Below are 27,772 nucleotides of genomic sequence, written 5' to 3'. Positions count from 1 at the left end.
ACGTTTACTTTTCTTATTCTCCTTGGCAAAGCAGGTTACACGGGACTACGATGAAGAGGAACAGGGGTATGACAGCGAGAAGGAGAAAAAGGAAGAGAAGAAACCAGCAGAACCAGGTTCTCCTAAAAAAGAATGTTCTGTGGAAAAGGGAACTGGTGATTCACTAAGAGAGTCCAAAGTGAATGGGGATGATCATCATGAAGAAGACATGGATATGAGTGACTGAACCATGCCTCTGTGGGAATCTGTGTACGTGCATCAGTGTCATTCCTGTGTGATTTCTTAATGCTGTATTTGTTCATCTCAAGCCTAGATGTATACAGCTGAGTCATAAATGGTTATAAAGCTCCTGATGTTGATATTAGTTATTTACATCCAAAAGCTTTTAGGAAAATGATACAGGGGTAACCAATTCGTGACAGGGTGAAATCTGATTGAGTAACCAAGCAGTTGTACTATTCTGGTGCTGCTTCATAACAAAAACGAAAAGCTGCATGCATCTACAGCAGGCATGGATTGTTTATGTTGTATGATCTCCTTTATTAAGTAAGTTCACTTATAGTATTTCTAGAATTTGATTCATTGCCGTAATAGAGCCATGTAGGGAATGCACTGATTGCATGTTAATTGTGGCAGGAATATCCTAAATGTCATTAAAATCCTTCAACATGATGGATCTACTTATGGTCGTTTGTTGACATGACAAATTAACCTTCTTATAGTTACATCTGGAAATGAGCATTTGAAATAGATAATCCTTTAAGCCTTGTGGCTAAATTTTTGTGGCTTTTGTTTAACTTTGAAAGGTTATATATGCACTAACCTTTTTTGATGGCTATAATTAGGCTTTAATTACAGAAACAAGATTTCAAATGAAACTGTCTTTGGCAGTAAGTAAATAGCATATTTTGAAGTAGAGTTGTATACTTTTTCATAAGGTGTTTGGGAATTTTTTTTCCTAAAATAATTTATTCCATATCTACATCAGTGAGAGCTGTTTGCCTATCCTGAAGTCCATCTGTAAAAGAAAGTTAGCTTTTGTCCTGAGTTTGTTTTCCATGCTTTTATTAATTTGTTTTAATCTCATTGTTGGAAAAGGGGATAGTGCATTTTAAATTGACCTTCATATGCTTTTAAAAATAAGACAAATCTACTTGATAATGTACTTTTTATTTGATCTCAAGTTGTATAAAACCAATAAATTTTGTGTTACTGTTACTGCAGTAGTAATCTTATGCACACAGTGATTCCATGTTAAATGCAAAGTAGTTAGGCAACTGTTTTCTTACAGGAGTTTCCAAGCTTTACTTTTGTGCAGTAAAAACAAAAGTAGGCTACAGTCTGTGCCATGTTGATGTACAGTTTCTGAAATTGTTTTACATGACTTTGATAATAAAACCCTTAAACTTATGTTTATGTTCTGTAAAAACGTATTTGTATTTATTTACATTGTTGAATGTATGGCATTTACCTCACTCATTTTACAAATCAAGTTCTTTCTCCTTGCAGACCACATATTTTAATATAGCAGTAAAATGAAATCCATTGGTAGTGATTAGTTGCCATCAGAATTGTCAAAATTAGTTTAATTTCTAAAACAGTCTTTTTAAGTGTAATTTTATTTCTTATATTTTGGGTGTAGGATTTGTGTTGAGTAAAGCAATGAACTTTAGGATAAACAAATGATCCCACCTATATTTAGTAAATTTATATTTTTGGTGAATATAAACTTAACTTTTCTGGAATAGTATAGAAACTCAATGGTATGTATCTACTGTACAGTACTAAATAGTATATTTATTCATTTATGAAATGAGTAGTGTTTGAGTGGCCGGGGTTAAGGGGAAAATGAGACTTGGAATTGTAGCTTTTATCCAAGTTGGAGTATGATTTTTTTTTTTTAATCTTTTAAAATTGAAATGCCGTATAGAAAAGCACCATTGTTTTTACAGTTTGTAGTAACTTTTTAAAGATTTTATGGAAAGGAATTTTGTCTATAGTAAGACATTGTAGTAATGGTCCGAATAATCACTGCATTTTTAAACACAAAGTTGAACGCAAATGACATTTCTTTAAACTTAAAAAATTAGTAGAAAAAAATCTAAAAGGTTGAACCATATGATATTGTCTTTTGTAAGTCAGAAACAAGTAAAATATTGGCAGTTTCACTTGGTTAAGCCTAATTTTACTCATTCTATTCCCTTTTAGTCTCTGAATACAAAGTATGCTAATTTCTCAAAAGGGATTAAGAAATTTTTGGCCTTAAATAGTGCTAGTGACTTAAGATACTATCAAAGGGAGTCTATATTTAGGTTATTTTTCAGTGAACATTTATGCACAAAGGTAGAGTTGCAGGTTACATGAGCCTTTAATACAGATGAGTCGAAATCAAGTGAACACTGCCTCCACACTGAGTTTTGTTCTGTATTTGATAGTAAAAATGATTTAAAAATAAAAGTGGTTTTGTTAGAAAAATGTTTGTGCTATTTATTTGCTTAAATTCTTCAAGAGTGAATGAAGGTAGTGGCCATGTAAGGGTCCAGTCATGAATTTCGGCTTCAGTTACAGCTGGGGAGACCTGTCTGTCTTACTCATTTTTCTCATTGTAAAATGGGGAGTAATATTTACCTTGTAAATAGTTAAAAGTGTAGCCCTGTACACCTGGGCCAATAAGTGGTACCTACTATTTAATTATGGTGCTTTTCAAAGCTATATACAATTTTAGTTTGGGGTAATGGTTTAGCAAAAGCAAGGATAAATTTCTTGCAGTGATGGCTATGTTGCCCTTGATGTTTTTGTGAATATAGATTTTGGATAATAAGCTTCCTGGTAGTGATTTCCATGTGGAAGGTAGGAAAAACTATAGTCATTTAAAGGAAAGAAAAACTCCCTGGGCACAGTGAAAACTAATTTTACATTTACCTTGGAGCTGCATCTTAAAACAGGTTCTAGTTACCGTATAGGCTGCATAAGCCAGCTTTTAGAGCAATACCACTTTCTTCACTTGGCACCTGATTAAGTGGTCTATGCTGTTTGAAGTCTTCTGTGCTGGGATTAAGATTAGCATTCTTTTCCTTCTGTCTCAAGTCTAGCTAATACATTTCACTCCTATCTAAAATACTTCTCTAATACATTTCACTCCTATCTAAAATACTTCTCTAATCAAGTATATGTATATATTTAAGGATATTTAAATATGTCTATTACAGAGGTAGGTTTTTTTTTTTTTTAACTTTACATAATTGTATTAGTTTTGCCAAATATCGAAGTGAATCCGCCACAGGTATACATGTGTTCCCCATCCTGAACTGTCCTCCCTCCTCCCTCCCCATACCATCCCTCTGGGTCGTCCCAGTGCACTAGCCCCAAGCGGTAGTTTTTAAATGAGACTATTAAATATGGATGTAATGGAGATACTATTGGTACTTTCAGAATATGTCTGAAACTATTGAGTTGTTGATTCTGAGTATTCTATTTTTGTTCCTATTTTAGTATCAAAGAATACCTAAAATTCATTCAGACAGTCTTTAGCAAAATAACTCAGGTGTGAACCATGCTAATTCTTTACCAGTGGGGATATCCGTAAGAATATACTTAAAATTTACAGTAGGTGTTAAATACCAGGTTTTGGAAGACAAGCGTCAGGTTAGCATCGTATAGTTTTGCTCTTCTTTTCAGTCAGCATTCAGTCCAGGAAGCAGAATGACTCAAAGGTTTGTTAGAGATTTGACCTTAATTGTGGGAGCTGGTTTAATGGTCTCAAAATTGTCTATACTATGCATCTGATGCTGGAGACTCAAGTCCACAGGAGTCAAGAACACCAGGCTGGTTGGAGGGGTTGCGGTTAAATTGAAACCACAAGCTGGAACCCACAAGGAGGAACTAAAACAGCTAAAAGTTTATGTACCATATGTGCCATAGCCAGAAGCACTATTCTAAAATGGGCTATAACAATTTTTAAAAATCATCACAGGTATTGCCTCATGGCATTAACCATCACATTATTGGGAAGTAATTATCCTCCAATTAAAGATCATCACAGGTAGTTAAGTCACATATCAAAGTTTCACTGTCAGTTGTCTTTTAAAGTTCCCAAATTTAGGTATTTTGGAAAAGATACATTTTGGTCATTTTGGAAAATATCATTAAGATAGCTTTTGCTGGAGCTAACAGTAGAGGCATATTGTGTTTATACTAATCAGTAATTCTCCCAACTCAACAGTAAAGGTTAGCATACTACAAACAGGACTTCTAATTCACCTAGATTTTTAGAACTGTTTGTCAGCCATGTTGTGTGTTGGTCACTCAGTTGTGTTTGACTCTTCCTCCCCATGGACTGTAGCCCACCAGGTTCCTGTCCATGGAATTCAGGCAAGAGTACTGCAATGGGTAGCCATTCCCTTTTCCAGAGGATCTTTTGACCAGGTCTTCTGCATTGCAGGCAGATTCTTGACCATCTGAGCCACCAGGGAAACCATGTTGGCAAATAAAAATATGAATGAACAAAAGGAAGCACCCCTTAATTTAATTTTTCTTTAGTCCTTTGTGGCCTCGAAACAAGCTCTGCTGTAGGCTAAGTGGAAACTAGGGAGAAGCTTTAGTAAAACACTTGTTATTGACCACCCTTCCCTCAAGATGTGAATGATAAGCTGTGCATGAATAACACTACGAAAACATTTTTGTGTGAGTGGGGCTCAATACCAGTTCTAAGCAGGAGAAAGAAACTGAATAGTTTTTCAGCTTCTCTGAAATGTGTTCCATTTCCAGACCATTGTGTGTAGCTATACTCAAAATATTATCAGAGCATCAGCTTTGTGCCTCCCTCTTAATGAAGCTTCATAATTTTCTGTACATGAATGTCTAGTCTGCAGAGAGAGGCAAATTGTCTTAGGGAATTTTCTTTTAAGACAAGACTATTCTTCTGAAACCATAGTGGTGGCAGGGTATATTGAGCCTTTTAAGTAGCCATTTAAGGTAACCATTTTATAGTCCAATTTTTAAACAAGTTTTTTAATCACAAATGGAAGGCATAGAGAATTTTCTGAACCTACATTATAAAACTTAGATTTTCATGTAAGAGTATCAAAATATAAAGTTTTTATCTACTTGAAACAGCATATAGCTTCACTCATTAGCTGGATTAAAAGGCACATTTTGAAAAGTCTAATATTGTGAAAAGTTTATTTGCATTAAATAGCTCCTTATTTTTACCATCATAAGAGATACTGACATATACCTGTCCTTTGTGGTCAGATAAAAGACATTTTGGAATGGATAATTTCTTTCTATTATTATTTATGAGAGAAAGTTAAAATCCAAGTGCAAAAGTTTTCAGTAGTCTTCCTACCTCCAGTGTACCCCGGCAAAAGTCACAGCTTGTAGGGAATTGATAAGTCCTAAGCTGCAATGTACCATTTTTCCCCCCACTGAATTAGTACAAAAAAGATCTGCAGTATATTCCTGAAAGTATACCATATTGCCACAAAGTAAGGGAGCCTAAGAGCAACAGTGATCATTCACTGCCTTTCAGTCTCTCAAAACCTCATATAATCATTGACAGGATAATAGAATCTCTAAGTCACTTGATCAAAACATTCCCAAAATAATAGGGATCAACTTCTATTCAATAAACCTAGTATGGTTTTACCCACTCTTTCCACAGAATTCAACAGACCCACATAAGGTAGTAACTGGTCTTTGAATTTTTTTAACTATGATTATGTTTCATCATATAAAATATATTTAGTAGACTGTCAACATATGCAGTGTAGTAGGTATCAGCATGGAAGATGCAGCTTCAAAGACGTTTATTATAAAATTTCTTACGGTTGATGCTTTGGATTTTTAAATAAATCATCTCTTCAATAAAGGTTTCTAAACTCATTCAAATTATTTAAAATCCTGGAAAAAGTTTAAATTACTGATCACTCTAGAAAACTTGACATCCATTCTGACACATTTCTCAGGATACATTTAAAAACATTTCTTCAGCTAAGTTCTTTAACGTAACATTTTATGACTGTTAATACATTATTCTCCCTAATTTATTTTCATCCTTGGACCTTCAAACCATCTTGGAATAAGTATGAAAGATTTTAAGTGCAAAAATGAATAATGCATGATTTAAACACTGTAGGTAATTAAAATCAATAAATATTTTCTTGTGACTTAAAAAAATAACAGTAGGAATTGTCAGTCTTGAGTACGTTTCTGGAATTTAACTTGTAACAAATATATTCTGTTAGCATATAAAATGTTTTTACCTTATTTTGAAAGCATTAAATATGTAGGGATGTCCAAAATATGTGGATTGTTTTTAAAACTGACACAAATGCATCCATATACCACTAAAAACAAACGAAATAATCAGAATGATGTGCACTTATTAGGAAGCAAGTTTAAATATTTGGAATTTCTTTAAAGTGCTCAGATTTGGAAGAAGAGTATCTTTAAGCATGCTAACTGTACCTTATCATGAACACAAAAAAGGACTTTTAAACTCAAGTTTAGAAAAAAAAAACCGAGGTTCTATGAAAGGAAGATTATTAACAAACATTTTCCATTGAAGAAAGAATTCAGGTAAAAACAAATAGCACCACAATGAATTGCACTAAGGTGCTAAAGGAGGTACCTTATTCCCTGCAGAGTGAACGCTCCTTCTGAAATGTATTGCAACATATAAATGCAACTGTTTAATGGTTACCATTTGGTTCATTCATCTACAGAAAACTGCATTCCTTCTAGTTCATTATATTGAACGAACATTCAAATTACTGAACTATACATAATGTTACATACTTTACATTTTATGAAAACAAAGCTTGAAGGAATATTTATAAAGGTCACCTTGAATATAAGATGACAAGTTTAAAAGGGCTTCATATCTCTTAAGACATTTAATTTATGTTAATGGTCCAGGAGTGTTTTAGATATAGATATAGATATATGCATATATATTTCAACAAGAAGTGTAAAAATTTTTAAAAACAAATCACAGCACTCATAGCTGTTTTACATAAGAAGGAAGTGGGGTCATTAAGGTGTCAAACTATTACACTTATAATATGTATATTTTTAAAAAGACTGAAAATGGCACATCAGGAAACTTGCTGAAATTCTTATTAGAGGCCCATTTCATTATATCACTGATGTGTCGAGTCAACATAATTCCCTTTTCCTCGATGAAAGCATTTGTCCCTTCTATTTGGATTCACTCTGGGGTCTCTGCAATCTCTAGCCTTCCTTGGTTGAATGGCATCATCTTCTGTGTCAGTTAAAGATCAGGAAAACGGCTTGGGTCTTCCTTGTAGTCTTCAGGTATGGTGAAGATGGAGCCATCAAATTCATCATATCGAAACTCCTGAAAAGTCACAGTGGCTGTGATCGTAGGAAACACGGGTATATCTAGAGAGGACAATTAATGGTAACACTGTAAAATGAAATGGTAACTTACTTATAGACAATGAAATACTATGAGAGAGAGAAATATATATATTCCTTAAAATGTAAAAAAGCATTATTCAGGGACCAGACAAACCCTAATACATGTCTAATGAGTGTATTTGGCAGGGATGAAGGATGTGGGGGGAGACATTTGGCTACTCATGAGAAAAGAAAGACACCAAGGCATCAAGAGTTACATCAAAAAATCAAGGTCCCACTGCTCCCCAATCTTAGAACTATAATGGCAGATTCCACTAGACTATTTTTTCTTTTTCTTCGGGCAAAGGGATGGCTACATTTGTACTTTTTTGCATTCTGATATATTTTCTTTAGAATGTAGCGTATAGATTCTGAATCTGAGCTGATTTTTCTTTTCATTTAACACATGAAATGCATTAATCCTTCTTTGTTTCTAAAACACTAAAAACAATCCATCACTTACATATATGAGATAAAAACAATCTTGTCGGAACTGGAGTAATATCATACCACCACAGCCTAATATTTTTCTAAATAATATACATTTCTAGCTGAAATTGTGAGTTAAATCTGACATCAAAAATGACCAAATGGGACTTCCCTGGTGGCGCAGTGAATAAGCAAAGCAGAGGACATGGATTCAACCCCTGATCTGAGAAGATTCCACATGCCATGGAAAAGCTAAGCGGGTGCACTGCAACTAATGAGCCCTGTGCTCTAGAGACCACGAGCTGCAATCACTGGCCTGCGCGCCTAGAATCTGTGCTTTGCAACAAGAAAACCACTGCAGTGAGAAGCCCTGGCACTGCAACGAAGAGTAGTCCCAGTTCACAGTAACCAGAGAAAGCTCACGCAAAACAACGAAGACTCAGCACAGCCAAAAACAGATAATAAAGTTATTTTTAAAAAATTAAAACTCAAAATTTGATCACTCTGCTTAGTTTTATTCCTAACACAATTTATTGGAAAGAACACAAATTATAAAATCTGGGTTGATTGCTGCAAGTCATTTAACTTATCAGGCTCAAGGATTTCATCTGTGAAATAAACTTGAAAGCCTCCTTAAAAGTCTGAAATGAATCTATGAAAGCTAAGTTGAATGTCTGTTTAGGATAAAGGCATACCATAAACTAAGTCTGACTGTTACAAACCTAGTATTTTATTGCAGAAAGTAATATTCTCATTAAAAAAACTAAACACAGAAATCAACATAAGGATTACAGAGTTTTTCCAGTTATTCCTGAGGAAAAGATCATTCATTGGGGCCTACTGAGTGAAGATTCTGTTCTGATTCAGAGGTCAGCAAATTAAGGCCTGTTGCCTGGGCCTTGCAAGGCCTACGAGCTAGAAAAGATTTTATATATTTTAATGGTTTAAAAAAAAATGTTTCATGCAGATAAAATTACATGAAATTCAAACATCATTGCCCATAGTAAAGTTTTATTGGAACACATGGTTTACTTACTATCTATGGCTATTTTCATTCTCTAATTAGAGATAATAGTTGTGACAGAAACCATATGGTCTGCAAAGTCTAAAATACTTAATATCTTTCAGAAAAGTTTGCTGACCCTTGTTTTAGGCACTGGATATACACCAGTAAACAAGTGAAAACAAATCATGCATTTAAGGAGGTTACATTCTGGTTAGGAGATCCAAACAAATAAGTAAAGAGTAACTGTGACTGAGGATCCAGAAAAAGACAAAGCAAGTTGGAGGATAGGCAATTTCATTGTTGAAGGTAAGAGTTCTTGATTAGGGTTCAAAAGCAAACCTCAATAAAGTGACCTTTCAGCAAAGACCTGAGAAAAGAAACTATACAGTTGCCTAGAGGAAGAAAATTCTAAGTAAAGGCAATAAGTTAAAAAAAAAGCCCTAAAATCAAACAGTATGGTTTATTCTGGGGACAGGTGGGAGATCAGTTTGACTACAGCCAAATGAGTAAGGGACAGGTTAGTAGAAGATGAGGTCTGAGGAGAAGTAGGCAGCCAGATCAAGTGCGGTTTAAGTCAAGGCAAAGTCTTTGGCTTTTACTCTGGATGAGATGGAAATCAGTGGATGGTTGTGAGAATACTAGTAACACATTTGAATTAAGCTTGGACAGAGATAATGAGGATATAATGTAGGATGACAAAAGTAACAGGAGAGATGTGTTCCAGAAGGAGCAGTCAGGGCAGCAGGAAGAAAATCGAGAGAGAACTCTGTCTCAGAAGAGAGGAAGAGAATCTGCACCAAGAAGCTCCGCTGTTTCTAGCTTAAGGCTGTTACAAACTTATTTTTGTATACAGGCCTTTATGTGAGTATATCTTTATTTGGGGGGAACAAAAAGCTAGGAATGCAATTGCCTGACTGCTTGGATGTTGGGTAGTTAGTTTTATGTTTTTGTTTTTTTTAAAGAAACGGCTAAAACGTTTTCTAGAGTGGCTGTACCATTTTACATAACCACCAGCAATGTATGAGTGATGGATCCAGTTTCCTCACATGTGCATTAACATCTGGAGTTGTCACAATGTCTTGGCTTTTTAAAATAGTATTATTGATTTCTTGTTGGCTGCGTTGGGTCTCGGTTGTGCTCATGGACTTGCATCCGTTGTGGCAAGCGGGGGCTACTCTCTAGCTGTGGTGCACAGACTTCGCATTGCAGTGGCTTCTCTTGTGACTTGTGGGCTCCAGAGCGCAGGCTCAGGAGTTGTGGAGCACAGGCTTAGTTTCTCTGTGGCATGTGGGATCTTCCCAGACCAGGAATAGAACTAGTGTCCCCTGCATTGGCAGACAGATTCTTATCACTGGACCATCAGGGAAGCCCCAACAATGTTTTATTTTAGCCATCCTGTTAGATGTATATAATGATCTCACTGTGGCTTTAGGCGTTCCTGGTAGCTCAGCTGCTAAAGAATCCACCTACAATGTAGGAGACCCCACTTCGATTCCTGGGTCGAAGATCCTCTGGAGAAGGGATAGGCCACCCACTCCAGTATTCTTGGGCTTCCCTTGCGGCTTAACTGGTAAAGAATCCGCCTGTAATGTGGAAGTCCTGGGTTCGATCCCTGGGTTGAGAAGATCCCCTGGAGAAGGAAACGGCTACCCACTCCAGTATTCTGGCCTGGAGAATTCCATGGAGTATCCTTGAGGTTGCAAAGAGTTAGACATGACTGACCAACCTGCACTTTATTTGTTTCACTGTGGTTTTATTTTTTTGTTGTTTTTCAGTTGCCAAGTCGTACCTGAAATTTTGATATTTTTAATTTTATTTTCATACAGTTCAATATATTCTTTTCCCTTGAGATTTCACCACTGACCCATATATTATTTAGAAGAGTGCCTAACAGAATACCACAAACTTGAGATTCTCCTGTTATTATTTCTAGTTTGACTCTACTGTGACTGGTTTCCATTCATTTTCGATTCTTAAGGTTTTGTTTTATAGCCCAAGATACAGCCTATCTTGGTATATGTTCCATTTAAAAAAAAAGTGTACCCTGCTGATGTTGGGTAAAGTGTTCCCATAAATGCCAACTAGGTGCTCTGGTTTATGGTGTTATAGAGCTGTTCTATAATATCTTTGCTGATTTTCTTTCTGGTTGTTCTGTCAACTGTTGAGAGAAGGATGTTGCAGACTCTAATTATAATTGAAAATCTATTTTCCCTTTCATTTCTTTCAGTTCTTGCTTCACCATCCTACAGTTCTGTTGTTTGGTGTATACATATTTAAGATTGCTTTCTTCTTCATGGATTAATACCTTTATTGTTATGTAATACCCGCCCCCCCCCCATAATTTTCTTTACTCTGAAATCTACTTTGTCTAATATTAATATATCTAGTCCTGTTACCCTTTGATTCATGTTTTCATGATACATCTTTTTCCACCCATTCATTTTCAACTTGCCAAAATCATATTTGAAGGGAGCTTCTTGAAGACAGCATGTAGCTGAATCATGGTTTTTAATCTATTTTTCCAATCTATCTTTTTAAATGCCCTGTTTAGACTGTTTACATTAATGTATATTTATTTATATACTAAGACAATTCTGCTATTTCATTGCTTTTTTTGTCATCTCTTTTTTCATGTATTTTTCTTGCCTTCCTGTAGGTTACAGCAATACTATTTATTTGTTTGTTTACTTTTGGCTGCACCATGCAGTATGCAGAACTTCCCCGATCAGGGATCAAACCCCACAACCTCTGCAGTAGAAGCATGGAGTCTTAACCACTGGACCACCAGAGAGTCCTGACATGACCACATTGTAGAATTTTATTTGTATTTATCTATAGTATTTTTGAGTATATCTCTTTGTACACCTTTTTTTTGGTGGCTGCTCTAAGTATATATTATATATAACTAATTTATCATTGGTTCCTGATGTCATCATTTTAGCAGTTCAAGTGATGTAGAAAAACCTTGCCTCTCTTTATCTCCTTTTCACTTTCCCCTATTTATAATATAAATATAAATAGAAAGAAAGGAGAGATAAAAGTAGACTTGGAGTAACTTGGCTATGAAAAGCAAAGGTTAAAGGCAAGTGCTGGGTAGGGTGGAGCTAAAGGGATTGTTTTATTAGATTGGTTGAATTCTTCTCTGAAGTTTGGCCATCTCCCCTCACCTCCCTGAGCCTGACTTGTTTTTTTTTTTGGCCATGCCATACAGCTTGGGGAATCTCAGTTTCCAAACCAAGGATTGAACCCAGGCCATGACAGTGAAAGCCCAGAATCCTAACTACCAGGCCACTAGGAAATTTCCTAGATTGGTTGAATTTTAAAAGGAGAAAGACCTCTGACTGGTTGAATTTTAAAAACCTGAACACAGCCTAACAGCTAAGAGAAGAAGGCTGTACTAGAGCAGTTGGGAAGTAAAGGAGAAATGTAGGAAAACAGAGCAAGCTTTTTTAAAAAGCGGGAAGGAGAACAGATCCATAGTACAAGTGACTCAAGCTAAGAAAAGGGACACCACTTACACTGAGATAGAAAAGCTAGAAGAAAAGATAGCGCTTGGGGCAAAAAAGTTTGTATGAGAGGTTGGGAGTAAAGGGAGGTCTCATTATTTCTGATGGCCTCTTTTTGTAACTAAGAAAACAAAAAAACTCATCTGCTTAGACTGTGGGAGAAAGTAATGGAGGGGATGCGGATGGGGACTGCTGAAGAAGGCTCAGATTTAGCCTTTGAAAGCAAAGTGAGAGAAGCAGCAAATAAAAGAAAATATCATTCAAAATTAGCATTTAAAGCTTTGGCTGAGGACTTCCCTGGTGGTCCAGAGAAGGTGGCACGAATGGTAAAGAACCCACCTATCGATGCAGGAGACATAAGAGACACAGATTTGTTCCCAGAGTCAGGAAGATCCCCTGGAGGAGGGCATGGCAACCCACTCCAGTATTCTTGCCTGGAGAATCCCATGGACAGAAGAGCCTGGTGGGCTACAGTCCATAGGGTTGCACAGAGTCAGACACAACTGAAGCGACTTAGCACGCGCACACACCAGTGGCTACGAGTCCCCCTTCCAGTGTAGGGGACATGGGTTTGATCCTGGAATTGGGGAACTAAGACCCCACATGCCACAGGGCAACTAAGCCCACACCCATGTTTCACAACAAGAGAAACAACTATGGAAGCCCAATCACAGCAATGAAGAGTCCACGTGCAGCTCGGCCAAAAAAAAAAAAAAAAGCTCTGGCTCATTTTGAAAACATACAGTTGTGTTAACAATTTCCAGATTTCCCCCCTCAGTTGTACCTTCTATCCTAAATATAGAAACAGAAATGACTGAAGATTAAACTGACCTAGGACTAGATTTTATAGGGGCATTGTAAAAGAAAGACAGAGACAAGAGAGATACTTAAGCAAATTCCCTATTAAGTATATAAGCAAAAAATTATAAATCCCTTGTCAATAAAGCTTTATGTCAGAGAAATGCCTACAAAAAAGTGCTGTAGACTTTTTTCCCATATAACCAAAGTGTTTCTTTTTCACAAAAACTTGTATTGTGAGGTTTGATTTTGGCTTGGAACTTAAAAAAATGTGAAAAGTAATAGTTTCATATACTTAATCCCTGCCCTCTATTCAGGTTTGTCACTGTGCCTCTTAAATACAATATACAGAACAGAGTCCAATGCTTGAACTATTTTCTGGCTATAGATAAAGACAGTGGGATTTTAAGCTTCTGCAGAAAAAGTTATGTGATGATCCATAACTCAAACACTCAGCTCTTCTTTAGTTTTTAGCAATTTCTGCCTACAATCTTATCATTGGTTTACTCAAGTAGATATTGGGTTCTCAGCACTTTTATATCACAAAGGGAATCTAGAATGACATATTGAGAGTATGTTTTAAGATCAATTTTAATTCACAATATGCTTATTCCCAAATTTGAAAAACTGAGAAGGTTGGGTTTAATTTTTAGTAATAAAAGCATTACTTCTGGGAGTATAGCACCTGCCCTAATTGTTCTGAGATGTGGTGTCAGTAATATTGAGTGAAACAAGATAAACATATCAGAGGAATTATATAAAAGTTATATTTACTCTATAATACCCCCTACCCCAGAATATAAACACCAAAAGGACAGGGATTTTCATTGTCTCTCATCATCAGAAAAGGGTTCAGCACACTGTAAGCACTGATTAAATACTTGGTGACTGGATCGATGGGTGGTATTGAAGGCCCCCATGGAGCTTAGTGAAGTGAAGTCACTCAGTTGTGTCTGACTCTTTGTGACCCCATGGACTGTAGCCTATCAGGCTCCTCCATCCATGGAATTTTCCAGGCAAGAGTACTGCGGCGGGTTGCCATTTCCTTCTCCAGGGGATCTTCCCAACCCAGGGATTGAACCTGGTCTCCTGCAACAGGCAGATACTTTACCATCTGAGCCACCTGGGAAGCCCCCGATGGAGGTGAAATCACTGCTAAATCTAAGCCTCAACTCCTAAAGAACCTGTAAATAGTGTCTTACTCCTCTTTTTCTAATATAGTTAAGAAGATAAATATATACAAAATGAGTTTACTGTTTTGAAAGATCATTGTTTAAAGTGAAATTAAGTTTAAATATTTAAGACTGAAAAATAAAATGTAATAAGTATTACTTTATCACTGAATAGTGACTGTTGACCCCAGAAATATTCCCACTGTTCAGAAGCTCAGAATCTGCAGAAAATATGGGCTAAAATCCTGTTTCTCGATTTCACACTAAAATATTATCACAGTGTATAAGTTCACTCACACCCTCTTGAATGAAATATTTGTATGTCCCTCACTTACATTTGCTTTAAATCAAGGAGTTTTCATCAAGCATTTTATATATTTGACAAAGTATGAATATCAATGCATGTAATTACAGAAAACAACATAAAATTATAAACTAGGAAATCCATATTCCTTCAAAGAGTATTTCTTTTTAAATGTTAGTAAACAGCTCTGTATTTCTAATAGACATTAAACTTACACGACAATTTTTCTCTTACCTAATTTTACAGGAAAGCCTGGAGGAAGTTTCATTTGAACAAATTCTCTAAGCTTATTAAAGTGCTTGAAGGGAGCTATTACTTCCAAAACATTCAATAATCTGAAATATGGAAGGAGAAAAAAATTTTTCACTTTGATTTTATTGTCTCCTTATGTTTTATAACTACATGCTCCAAACTTACAGTATCACAGCTCCAATATCACAGATGTTAAAGATGAAAAAACGATGCTTCCTGTACCTCATTTTTTTTGTTTTATTATTCTTTTCACTGTGTCAAGGTCTATAACTTTTACATTTTATTGTGCAGCCATAATTTCCAGTTTTTTGATCTTAGATCTACATTTCAGCAGACTCAAAGCTCACACTAGTCCTCCTCCTAAGGTCTACACGTTCCCAAGTTCTTTAATTAGCCTACTGTTTGGATGCCTGAATTTCACTGCCAGTTTTGTGTGTGAGAGGGCTCGTAAGTGTTTATTATTCCTTGATTTCTTACAGATTTGATAAATGAGTGTTTCTTTTTTGCACACGGAAGGGGACTCTGACTCTCATAGTTTCAGTTTATACTATTTCCCTCTTAACTAACACAGTTTCACAAGGTCTCTTAGCAAGTGCTAAGAGGTCTCAGCACTCTTAGCACTCAGCATTACACTCGTCATTATACTGTAACTCCTCCGTTTAGCCTTTGCTTGGATGAATTTGATTTTAAGTAGTATTAATTTTCTCTCAAAAAGGGCCCATGGCTGCTGTACTGACTGAATTCTTCTGTGTCCTTTTCAATTGCCTTGATATATAAATGACATCTTACCTAACTGTGGTATCACACTTTCTTTGCCTCAACTATGTCGCGAAAAAATGTAAGGTCAGGCTGTTCTCTTAACACCTTTTCTCCCAAATGCCTTTAGACAGTTCTCTATTATAACTGAAATGCAATAGTTTAATCAGGATAATCACTACTTCTTGTCTATTTTTATTGGAGCCTAATCAGACTACAGATTTAATTCTTCCACACAAGAAAATTTCCTTCTATCATATTTTGAATACTATTTTGTTTACATTGTGGAGGCTTTTTATTTAAGTGGAACAGCAATGATCCTTATATTGAACCACTCTCCTCCATAAATCAGTTCAGTTCAGTCGCTCAGTTGTGTCCAACTCTTTGTGACCCCACGGACTGCAGCACACCTGTCCATCACCGTCTCCTGGAGCTTACTCAAACTCATGTCCATAAGTCGGTGATGCCATCCAACCATCTCATCCTCTGTCGTCCCCTTCTCCTCTTGCCTTCAATCTTTCCCAGCATCAGGGTCTTTTACAACGAGTCAGTTCTTCACATCAGGTGGCCGAACTATGGGAGTTTCAGCTTCATTATCAGTCCTTCCAGTGAATATTCAGGACTGAATAGTATTATCCTCCATATATATTACTTTTCAAATTCCTTTAACATCTTCTTTCACTGGGCTTCCCAAGTGGTACTGGTGGTAAAGAACCCATCTGCCAATGCAGGAGACACAAGAGATGTGGGTTCGGTCCCTGGGTCCAGAACATTCCCCTGGAGAAGAGCGCAGCAACCCACTCCAGTATTTTTGCCTGGAGATTCCCATGGACAGAGGAGCCTGGCAGGCTACAGTCCAAGGGTCGCAAAGAGTCGGACACGACTGAGTAGATTTAACATGCACAGGCACTTCTTTCACTGGATTCACTATTAGCTATCAAAATTTAATTTTTGGCCACATCTATTCTGTTCATTGTTGTTTCTAATGTATTTGTTTTGCAATAGTGCTATTTAGTGCTTAATTTATTTCCTTAGCTTTATAATCTCCTTTTCATTTCATTCTATTGTCTTATCTTAGAGTGATCTAGTTTACCAATCATGTTCTTTTGTGCTCTCCTAAAGTATTTCTTTATGGCATCCGGTCCCATCACTTCATGGGAAATAGATGGAGAAAGTGTCAGACTTTGTTTTTTTTGGGCTCCAAAATCACTGCAGATGATGACTGCAGCCATGAAATTAAAAGACGCTTACTCCTTGGAAGGAAAGTTATGACCAACCTAGATAGCATATTCAAAGGCAGAGACATTACTTTGCCAACAAAGGTCCATCTAGTCAAGGCTATGGTTTTTCCAGTGGTCATGTATGGATGTGAGAGTTGGACTGTGAAGAAGGCTGAGCACTGAAGAATTGATGCTTTTGAACTGTGGTGTTGGAGAAGACTCTTGAGAGTCCCTTGGACTGCAAGGAGATCCAACCAGTCCATTCTGAAGGAGATCAGCCCTGGGATTTCTTTGAAAGGAATGATGCTGAAGCTGAAACTCCAGTACTTTGGCCACCTCGTGTGAAGAGTTGACTCATTGGAAAAGACTCTGATGCTGGGAGGGATTGGGGACAGGAGGAGAAGGGGACGACAGAGGATGAGATGGCTGGATGGCATCACTGACTCGATGGACGTGAGTCTGAGTGAACTCTGGGAGCTGGTGATGGATAGGGAGGCCTGGCGAGCTGCAACAGGGTCACAAAGAGTCGGACACGACTGAGCGACTGAACTGAACTGAACTGAAAATATTTCTAAAACTTATATTTTCACTTATATTTTATTCTAGAATGAGTTCTTTGTCTAGCTTTTACATACTACCTATGTTCCTTACTTTACTTTTTTAAGGGGGAATGGTTATAATTGCCACATTTTATAAATTCTAAGATACCTAATTTTTATTCATATATTAACATCTCTGAAATTGGAATAATTCCTAGAAGTGATAGCATCTTATAATTTACCACACTTTTGCTCTTCCTTACAATATATATCCAGAGTATCTTAGAGTCATTTTGGGTTCAAGATAAGATAAATTTTGCAGACTTGTATGTATGGCTAATTCCCTTCCTACATCTTCTGAGAACTATTAATTTATTTTCCTCTTTGATCAACAGCATGAAGACTAGATATGGAATTCTATCTACTCTTCTAAAGCTTGGCTATTGAGGAGTACAGGATGTGTATAGAATCTGTAGAAAAATAGGGGTCCTGCTCTCTTCCAGAATTTTTTTTTTTTAATGTATTAGGTCAGACTGGAAGTAGAAGGATCTAGGAAGGAAAGCCTAGGGCTTCAACCCTCCCCTGGCTTTAGTGAGAAGCCTGAATTTACAGTTCTGTCAGAATCGTCTCTAGACACCCACCTCCCATTCCACACATCTCTCCAAACTGTTTTTTTTTTTTTAATGAGCAACTGATGAATACAGGTTTGGAAGAATATATTCAAGATATTCATGGGAGTATTGTTTATAATGGTGACAAACTACAAATAATTAAAATGTTTATCAGTAGGAGGATAACAAAATAAATGGCAATAAATTAATACCATAAAATACCAAGGAAAGAAAAAAAAAAGATAATGTAATTATTTTAAGAACTCCAAGATAACTCACTCACTTTTAAGAGAAAAGAGGAAATAGAATAAAATGCAGACTATTCCCCCATTTTTACAAAAAATGCTAAAAAAACACAGAGTAAAATTTAGACAAAAATATATTAGTTATTTACCTGTCAACTCAACTATTAGAAAGGTCAAAGAAAACTGCCATGTTTAGTCTATAAACTTCCATACTGTTAGATTTTCTATAATAAGCATGTATTCATGTATTATTTTTATAATTTAAAAAAAGTATTCAAAATTTTTAGTTGAAATAACTAAAATGTTAATATTTTGAGAGCTGGAAAATTGCTAGAAGGGTGTAGACACTGCCAAAGCAAAGGCTATTTTACATTTCAAAGGCCTCAAATCCACCACTCAGATGCAAATATAATTATAGCCTTAAGATTTTAATAGTTTCTTTCATAAACTTGTGCAGTTAGTAACAAACTTACGATTCAATTCCCAAGGGAAATTCCTGGCTCATGGCTATCGTGGCTTTAAACGTTTTCTTACTTTCTTTGCACACCAGTTCTCTACCCAGATGAGGAGCTCTAAATTGAAAAAGAAAATATTAGGAAATTTTTTCCATGCTCTATCATCATCCTAAGAAGAATCTGTCATCTTCCAGTGACATTCATTAATATTTCAACTTTTCTTACTCTGAGCATAGAAATAAAATTACGCTAAAAGAGAATGAGACACGTATAACAATTGAGACAAGGGTAACAAGGAAAATAACAAGGTATAAAAAGTTATTTTACACTGAATATAATTTTAATAATCACTATTTTTAGTAACAAAGCAAAATCCTAGAAAAAAACAAACTTAAAAAATATCATTCCATATCTTTTAAATCATTTATTCAATTCAATCTCTTTTTACTATCTATGGTTCTCAGCACTGATCAATAAGAAGCAAGGTAAAGAATAAAGAATTTTATATTAATTATCGAAGGAGACATTTTATAGAAATTAAAAAAGTATACTACAAACCTTTCAACATTAAAAAGAAGACAACTTCTTCCTAAGCATAAGGGTAAGTAATATTTCTTCTCCAACAAAAGAACATTTTCTATGAAAGACAGTACTTTCTTTGATATGGTCAGCTAGAAAAATTTATTTATTTCTTCATTCAAAATATTCATTCATCATTCTTTTATTCAATCAACATTTACTGGCTACAAACTATGTACTATGTACTTTACTAATTATAAGCAATATAACATTAAGCAATTGTCTTGGGTAAGGACAATAAGAAGTAGTCTGGCAGAGGCTGAAACAAAGGGATGATGACATGGAAAGGTAAAAAGCAGATAAACAATGAGTGGCCTTAAACACCCTGCAAAAGACTGGATAATAAGAGAATATAAAGTTCATCTTACAGTGAAAAAACTCAAACAAGCAGTTTCACTAGGCAGTCTTCATATTCTATTTCCTTGGAATAATGTTGTATGGGTTTTGGGGAGTATATAAACTGGCAAGAGGGATGTAGAACTGCGGCTCTACATTTTACTCGAAAGAGAGAATGTAATTAGGGGTGCTTCTCCCTCATCATACTTCATCCACATTTTTAAAAGAAAAAAGAAGTGCTTCAGACAAAACTATACTACTAATTCTCTGTAAAAAATTTTTTTACAAAACTTTTTTTCTATAAACCAAAAAATACATAAACAACAAAACCAACACTTACTTTCCATTTTCAGCAGATATATACTCTTCCCATGTAATAGTGTTCTGAGGAGGAGGGGTAAGGGACTGTCTTCGAATCGGCTGCCAAAAAAAAAAAAGAAAGAAAGAGTAAGGGGGAGAGAGAGAGGGAGAAAGAGGAGGGGGGAATAGAGACAAAAAAGAAACCAAGAGGGAGAGAGAAAAGAAAATTATCATATTTTAAAAAATATAAAGTTAAAACATATAAGAAATTACAATCTCCTTAATATCATCAATATAATGCTTTAAGAGGTTATTCGGAGATAGTTCCATGATGACATAAGCTCCATCAGTAATATTTATTATTAATATTATTTTTAAAATCTCAAAAAGAAAAGTATAAAAGAGGTAAAACCCATTCATTCAATGCTTTAATCACCTAAAATCTTTCTGACATTATGCCAGACGCTGAACATGGGAACTACAGAGAAGTATAAAAACTAATCCTGACTTCATGAGGCTCACAGTTCAGAGCTGGAAAGAAAAAACATATACAAACATGAACAATTAATCAGGAATACAAAATATTAAATGATTAAAGACAAAATGTGCTTACAAAAATCTGGGTAATACAAGGGTTCAGAAAACAGGGCAGTCTTCTACAGACAATAAATTGAGATTAGAAGATTAACACTCCAATTTAAAAGAAAAGAAAAAGAATATTTTGGACAGGGAGAATTAATAATGAAAATACTAGGTTGACTTGAACTAGGGAGGAAAGTTCAAAAGGAATATCAACAAGAGTGGTAAGGGTCATATCAGGTTTAAAACTTACCCCTTGTCTTTGTTAACTAAGAATCTGGATCACTATAGGATAAACTGGCAAGAAAGAAATAAGGGAGTAGAGTAGAAATTGCTACGGAAAAATGTACAAGACAAACTATATACAGCAAAAGGGTAACAAGTGAAAGACCGCTATAAATGACAACAACAAAAAACAGTACCACTGGGAGAGGTTCCATTCAGAGAAGTATGGTTTTGGATATAATGAGTTTAAGATGTTAATAGGCAGCATGTTAAACCAAGGATTCTGAAGACACAAAAATAAGCCAGAATCCCACCCAGCTCCACTAGCTAGCAGTTGTGTGAACTGGGACAAGTAACTTTATATAACTGTCAATTTAACTCACCTGCAAAATGGAAATATGACCATCACCCCATAGTTAAAAATTCAATGAGATAATGTATAGAAAGGGTTAGTGCTTGGTATTTTGAAAGGATTCAGTAAATAATAATGAGTATTTTATACTGGGAAGTTCCTAGAGGGCAGTTACAAAAAGAGAAGGAAGGAAGGAAATCATATTTAGAAATAATGTTAAGAATTCTCTGACTAAATAAAAAGTAAGAAAACAGGACTGATGACTGAGTCCTAAAAATCACACAGATTGGGGGTGGTGGGATGGGGAATGCAGGAAGAGGACAGAAAGGAGCCTTTAAAAGGACAGAAAGGAGACTTTAAAAGTGTTTAAAATTAAAGGAGATATTAATCAATAAGAAAAAAACAGAGTACCAAGGTATCATGGAAGTGAAAAGACTGTTTCAGTACCAAAACACAAAGACTTTAAAGAAGCCTGAAAAACTGGCCATAAATTTTGTTGGCTAGAAATCATTGATGATCTCTGAGTAACAGCCGAAGAATGTGGGACTAAAGGAAACTAATAGTTTTTTGAGCATCAGGCAGTTGAAAGACAACATTCTGCCCTTGAGAAGCTTATAAAGAGATACACAGGAAGTGAATAATTATAATCCAGGGTGATGGTTATTACGATAGAGAGATCAAGAGGATGGCATAAAGAGCACAGAGATCTGCCTGACCCAGGCTGGGGCAGGCAGCCAAAAAGATGTGCGAGCAGGCTGGTTCCTAGTGGAGAAGTCTGAAAGAAAGAGAACAAAATAACCAATTGAAGGACACTGAAGAACAAACCATGGTGAGAAAATGCATTCTGTAATAGGAAAACTACAAGCGTGGTGTGTCTAAACAGCAAGATACAGGGTAAAAGGGCAAGACAGAAGAGGAAATGTAGTTTCAAAGGGTTTTATGCAGTAAGTAGGTTGTATTTTACTCAAAAAGCAATGGACAAATATTTTGAGCAATATTATGCCGCTTTTAGAACACAAACACTGGAGCCAGCCTGACTAAATTCTGGCTTTGCCAACTACTAGCTGACTTTGGAAAATTATTCAAACTCTTTTGTCTCAAGTTTAGTTAACTATAACCTCTCAGGGTTGTTGTAAGGATATAACTGGATAGTTAACCTAAAATACTTAAAACAGTGCCTAACAAATAGTAAATATTCTATACATTTTAGTTATCAAGGCTTTACATAGTTCAATCTATTGCAGAGAGCTCATTCTGGTAGCAGTAAGTTAGGAAGCTATCTCTAATTCAAATGAGAAATGATAAGGGGAGCTATTTCAAAGTGGAAGAAGAGAGATTCATGAGATCTTTAGGATTTTGTGATCAATTATAGACACAGAGGTAAGAAAAGTTAAGAAGTTCAAGGACAAATGTCAGGGTGCTGACTTAGGTCATGGTAGCAGATAATGGTGGTACCACTTAAGACAGAGAAGGAAAAAAATTGTCCTATCAGATTTAAACATACTAAATTTTAGATACCTATGTTTATCCATGTGGAGGAAGGAAAACACTATAGATCTGGTGATTAAAAGTCAGGTCAGAATTGAAGGTATATATTGGGTGAGAGTTACTAGTATTTATGTGGTAACTGAAGCATCAGTTATGTATCTAACAAAGAGACATTAGAGAATACTAGATGTCTACTCAATCAATAATCTATTCTATTCTTTGTTGTAAAAGAACCTTCCCACCAATTTTTGACTGGACACATTACTTTCTAGATAAGACTTCTTTTCTAGCCATCTTTACAGACAGCTAAGTGTAATCATGTAACTAAGTTCTAACTAATGGGATTTGAGCAGTGATGTGTGCAACTTCTGGCTGGGTTCTCAAACAGAACAGGCATGGCCCTTCCTTCCTAATTACTATTAGGAATTGGTATTCCTAATTGTTGGGATACTAAGTAGGTAATAAAGCATCGTATACCATGTGGATGAGAGCTAGATCCTAAAATGCTAAAGAAATATTGATAAGACAGGGGGAAAAAAAAAAAAGGATAGGTCTGAGATGAACACATAGAGCAATGAAACCATACAAACTCAGATTTTTACGTAAGAAAAAAAATAAACTCCTGTCTTGTTTAAGTTAATGTATTTTGAATCTCATAGTCAGCCAAACTAACATCATGAAAAGAGTGAAAAGTGTTAGTCGCTCAGCTGTGTCCAACTCTTTGCAGCCCCATGGGACTGTAGCACAACAGACTCCTGGGTCTATGGGATTCTCCAGGCTGGAGTGGGTTGCCACACCCTCCTTCAGGGGATCTTCCCAACCCAGGGATCCAACCTGCATTTCCTGCATTGCAGGCAGATTCTTTACCACTGAGGCCCCAGTCTATTTAATACCTATATATATATATTTAATACTTGCATATATATTTGGCTATAACTAGTATTTTATATACTTCCTGGCATGATTAATGTAGCATGTCATATAATTTTTCAGGTAATAAACTTCTCTAAGCAGTTTCTACTATTTCCAGTAGAACTCTTTCTAAACTATGTATTATACATCCCCCATCTTAGTAGAGACTGTAATGAATCTAACTTAACCTTTTACTGAGCACTTTACCTCATCATTATGAAAATCAGTTGTTACATTTTAATAAGCTCTGTCTTAGTTTATGTTTATTCTAACTTGCCCTTTGTTATATACTGATACTTGCAGTTGAATCTGTCAGTGTTCCCTCCACGCAGTTATCACAACTATTTAATGAAACAGGAAGACATGAAGGCTGCCACAGGACACCTGATGGCTTTCTGTTATTTCCCCAAGTCAATAGGGTCTGTAACTGAAATGACATCAAACCTTTCCTACATAATTAAATGCAAACTTCTAATGCCTGTTTTTCTTAAAGCATAAAAAAAGAGTTTTAATTTATTGCTAGATTTGCTATATTCTAGTATTTTATGTTGCAAAGATTTCTGGAAGTTTAAGGCATTCACGTATTTTATGTCTATGTGTTCCTATTTTGAGTTTATATATTAAAAATATATAACCACTAACAGAGGTTAACTCAATATTCTCTCTCTATATATATAGCTAGCTGGCATACAATTAATACTTTTATCAATGACTGTCTAAGGGATAAATATGACATTGCTTCCTCCAGTTGGGTAGAACAAAGTGGAAAGCAGCACCAAAAGTATAGGAGCGAGTAGCCATGACTCAAGAATTTCTGAGCACTTAAATTTTAGTATAAAAAATACTGTTAAAAATATATACTAAATATTAGAACTATGTCTGGAAAGGAGGGGGGAAGAAGAAGTAGGCATGGCAAAACTAGTTAAACAGCAATTTCTCCTAAATGCTACCTATAAGCTATTTCTTATAGAAACTAAAACAAATATTTGGCTATAAAAAGAGAAGAAACTCAAAAGCTAATTATTTAGAATAAAGAACATAAATTCATTCTGAAAAAGACTAGTATATTTACTTTTAAGAAATGAAATTTTACTAAAATGTGGCTTTAAAATATAGTATTTTGGGGAATTCCCTAGCAACACAGTAGTTACAACACCACGCTTTCACTGCAGAGGGCACAGGTTCAATCCCTGTGTAGGGAACTAAGATCCACAAGCCATGCAATGCCACCCAAAAATGAAAAAAAAAAAAATATATATATATATATGTATATATACAATATTTTCATGTCTTTTGAAAACAATCATAGTAAAACTAGTCATATATGTTTTCTAGGCTTGCAAAAATTTCAATAATGCTCTGAAGCCAAAAACATGTTTTTTACTAATATGTTTTAGACACATCACTGAAAAAAAACACAATACTAATTTTTAGTACACTTTTCAATAGCAAACTTCCCTTATTCCTTTTCTAGGTTCAATTTCACAATATTCTGAAAGAATTGCTAAGATGAGTTAAATATGTGGATACACACAAAGAAGAGACTATAACAAAGGCAGACTGGGAAGCAATATACTTAAAACAAGAAGAACCTGGGGATCGGTCCTACAATCAAAACCCATCACTGCTACTTATAGCTTTATGATTTCAGATATATTATTTTTTTTTAACTTCACTCTCCTTTCTATAAAATTGCACAATGATAGTCATCTCAGTTCAGTTCAGTTCAGTTGCTCGGTCGTGTCTGACTCTGCAACCCCATGGACTGCAGCACGACAGGCTTATCTGTCCATCACCAACTCCCAGAGCTTACTCAAACTCATATCCATTGAGTCAGTGATGCCATCCAACCATCCCATCCTCTGTCGTCCCCTTCTCCTCCTGCTTTCAATCTCAGTAGGTCATTGTAATAATTAATAACTAAATGAGATAATATATGAAAAAATACTTCACCCAATACCCAGGAACCATTTCCTTTGATTCCTAATTAGAAGTCAAAAGCTTAATTATTTAACTCGCACTGTTTTGTTCTATTATATAGGCATCTGGGATTAAACTAAGTTTTAATTTCAATGTGTAAAACTGTATTTGATTAAAATGTCAATTAAAGACCCCTTTAACAATTCAACTGCATAGTTATAAATTCCACCCTAAAGAAAATAACTTGTGTACATATCTCAAAATGGTTTCCTGCCAAAATTAAACAAAGGTAGCAGTTAATACCTATAAGCAATAAGCACAACAATGTCATCTTTTTAAAAAGAACTGTAACAATAAATAACAACGTAGGTCCAAAGAAATGGCTTTTTTGGCTCTTTAACAATGAAAAAGGGTAGTGGCTTTGTCAAAGATTAAGCTCATCATTCCCTCTCTCAATTCATCTCCTATTAGCTGAACATAACACATCCTACAACTCCTACTGATCAAGAGATCAGTAAATACCAGGAGGTGTCTGGAAAATAAAGTCTAGTGAGGCTCTATCCCAAGGACAAAAGAAAAATGAGGACTACAAAGAGGATCTGGCAGGAAGAGAACAGGATCATACTAAACTGGTCTGATCATATTTTAACTTAAACATTTAATGTGGATTCTTAAGTACTTTTACATCCTGTACTCATTAAACAATGGCTGATTTGCTCAATATATAAACTTCTTAACATTAAAATAATTTTCCAAACAAACATAATATTACCATGAATTAATTGAAACCTGGCATACTATTCTACAAAGTTTGTCTATCCCTAACACAAGAGAAGACTCTACACATGGACATCACCAGATGGTCAACACCAAAAATCAGACTGATTATATTCTTTGCAGCCAAAGATGGAGAAGTTCTATATAGTCAGCAAAAATAAGACCCCGGAGCTGACTGTGGCTCAGATCATGAACCCTTTACTGCCAAATTCAGACTTAAATTGAAAAAAGTGGGGAAAACCACTAGACCATTCAGGTATGACCTAAATCAAATCCCTTATCCATTATACAGTGGAAGTGAGAAATAGATTTAAGGGACTACATCTGATAGACAGAGTGCCTGATGAACTATGGACGGATTCATGACACTGTACAGGAGACAGGGATCAAGACCATCCCCAAGAAAAAGAAATGAAAAAAAAAAGCAAAATGGCTGAGGAGGCCTTACAAAAAGCTGTGAAAAGAAGAGAAGCGAAAAGCAAAGGAGAAAAGTAAAGATCTACCTGTTTGAATGCAGAGTTCCAAAGAATAGCAAGGAGAGATAAGAAAGCCTTCCCCAGGGATCAATGCAAAGAAATAGAGGAAAACAATAGAATGGGAAAGACTAGAGATCTCATCAAGAAAATTAGATATACCAAGGGAACATTTAATGCAAAGATGGGTACAATAAAAGACAGAAATGGTATGGACCTAACAGAAGCAGAAGGTATTAAGAAGAGGTGGCAAGAATACACAGAAGAACTGTCCAAAAAAGATCTTCACGACCCAGATAATCATGATGGTGTGATCACTCACCTAGAGCCAGACATCCTGGAATTTGAGGTCAAGTGGGCCTTAGAAAGTATCACTACAAACAAAGCTAGTGGAGGTGATGGAATTCCAGTTGAGCTATTTCAAATCCTGAAAGATGATGCTGTGAAAGTGCTGCACTCAATAGGTCAGCAAATTTGGAAAACTCAGCAGTGGCCACAGGACTAGAAAAGGCCAGTTTTCATTCCAATCCCAAAGAAAGGCAATGCCAAAGAGTGCTCAAATTACTGCACAATTGCACTCATCTCATACGCTAGTAAAGTAATGCTCAAAATTCTCCAAGCCAGGCTTCAGCAATACGTGAACCATGAACTTCCAGATGTTCAAACTAGTTTTAGAAAAGGCAGAGGAACCAGAGATCAAATTGCCAGCATTCACTGGATCATCGTAAAACCAAGAGAGTTCCAGAAAAACATCTATTACTGCTTTATTGACTATGGCGAAGCCTTTGATTGTGTGGATCACAATAAACTGGAAAATTCTTCAAGAGATGGGAATACCAGACCACGTGACCTGCCTCTGAGAAACCTGTATACTGGTCAGGAAGCAACAGTTAGAACTGGACATGGAAGAATACACTGGTTCCAAATAGGAAAAAGAGTACATCAAGGCTGTATATTGTCACCCTGCTTATTTAACTTGTATGCAGAGTACATCGTGAGAAACACTGGGCTAGAGGAAGCACAAGCTGGAATCAAGACTGCTGGGAGAAATATCAGTCACCTGAGATATGCAGATGACACCACCCTATGGCAAAAAGTGAAGAGGAACTAAAAAGC

The 27,772-nt window shown here is 35.8% G+C and overlaps 2 protein-coding genes across 13 annotated transcripts in view; one reads left to right on the top strand and one right to left on the bottom strand.

The window, feature by feature from the left end:
• SRSF11 (serine and arginine rich splicing factor 11) overlaps nt 1–1,410 on the top strand; it is a 50,407-nt gene extending 48,997 nt beyond the window's left edge. For 10 of the 12 annotated variants that reach the window (XM_061411611.1, XM_061411622.1, XM_061411621.1 and 7 more), the window contains one exon: nt 32–1,410. In XM_061411611.1, the coding sequence (XP_061267595.1) occupies nt 32–226 (195 nt within the window). In that variant the 3' untranslated portion in view covers nt 227–1,410. The remainder of the gene's footprint in view (nt 1–31) is intronic. The other 2 variants (XM_061411613.1, XM_061411612.1) reach the window with 1 other exon arrangement.
• A 427-nt stretch (nt 1,411–1,837) lies between these two features.
• The window catches only part of ANKRD13C (ankyrin repeat domain 13C), a 96,901-nt gene continuing 70,966 nt past the window's right edge, over nt 1,838–27,772 (bottom strand). The window contains exons 10-13 of the mRNA XM_061411610.1: nt 19,971–20,050; nt 18,734–18,832; nt 14,872–14,972; nt 1,838–7,404 (exon numbers count right to left, since the gene is read on the bottom strand). Coding sequence (XP_061267594.1) covers nt 7,274–7,404; nt 14,872–14,972; nt 18,734–18,832; nt 19,971–20,050 — 411 coding nt within the window. The 3' untranslated portion in view covers nt 1,838–7,273. The remainder of the gene's footprint in view (nt 7,405–14,871; nt 14,973–18,733; nt 18,833–19,970; nt 20,051–27,772) is intronic.

The sequence above is a fragment of the Bos javanicus genome, chromosome 3, assembly GCF_032452875.1.
Source record: "Bos javanicus breed banteng chromosome 3, ARS-OSU_banteng_1.0, whole genome shotgun sequence".
NCBI classification, from domain to species: Eukaryota; Metazoa; Chordata; class Mammalia; order Artiodactyla; family Bovidae; genus Bos; species Bos javanicus.
Note: the sequence above shows the minus strand (reverse complement) of the source record. Positions and strands in the feature narration are given on the sequence as shown.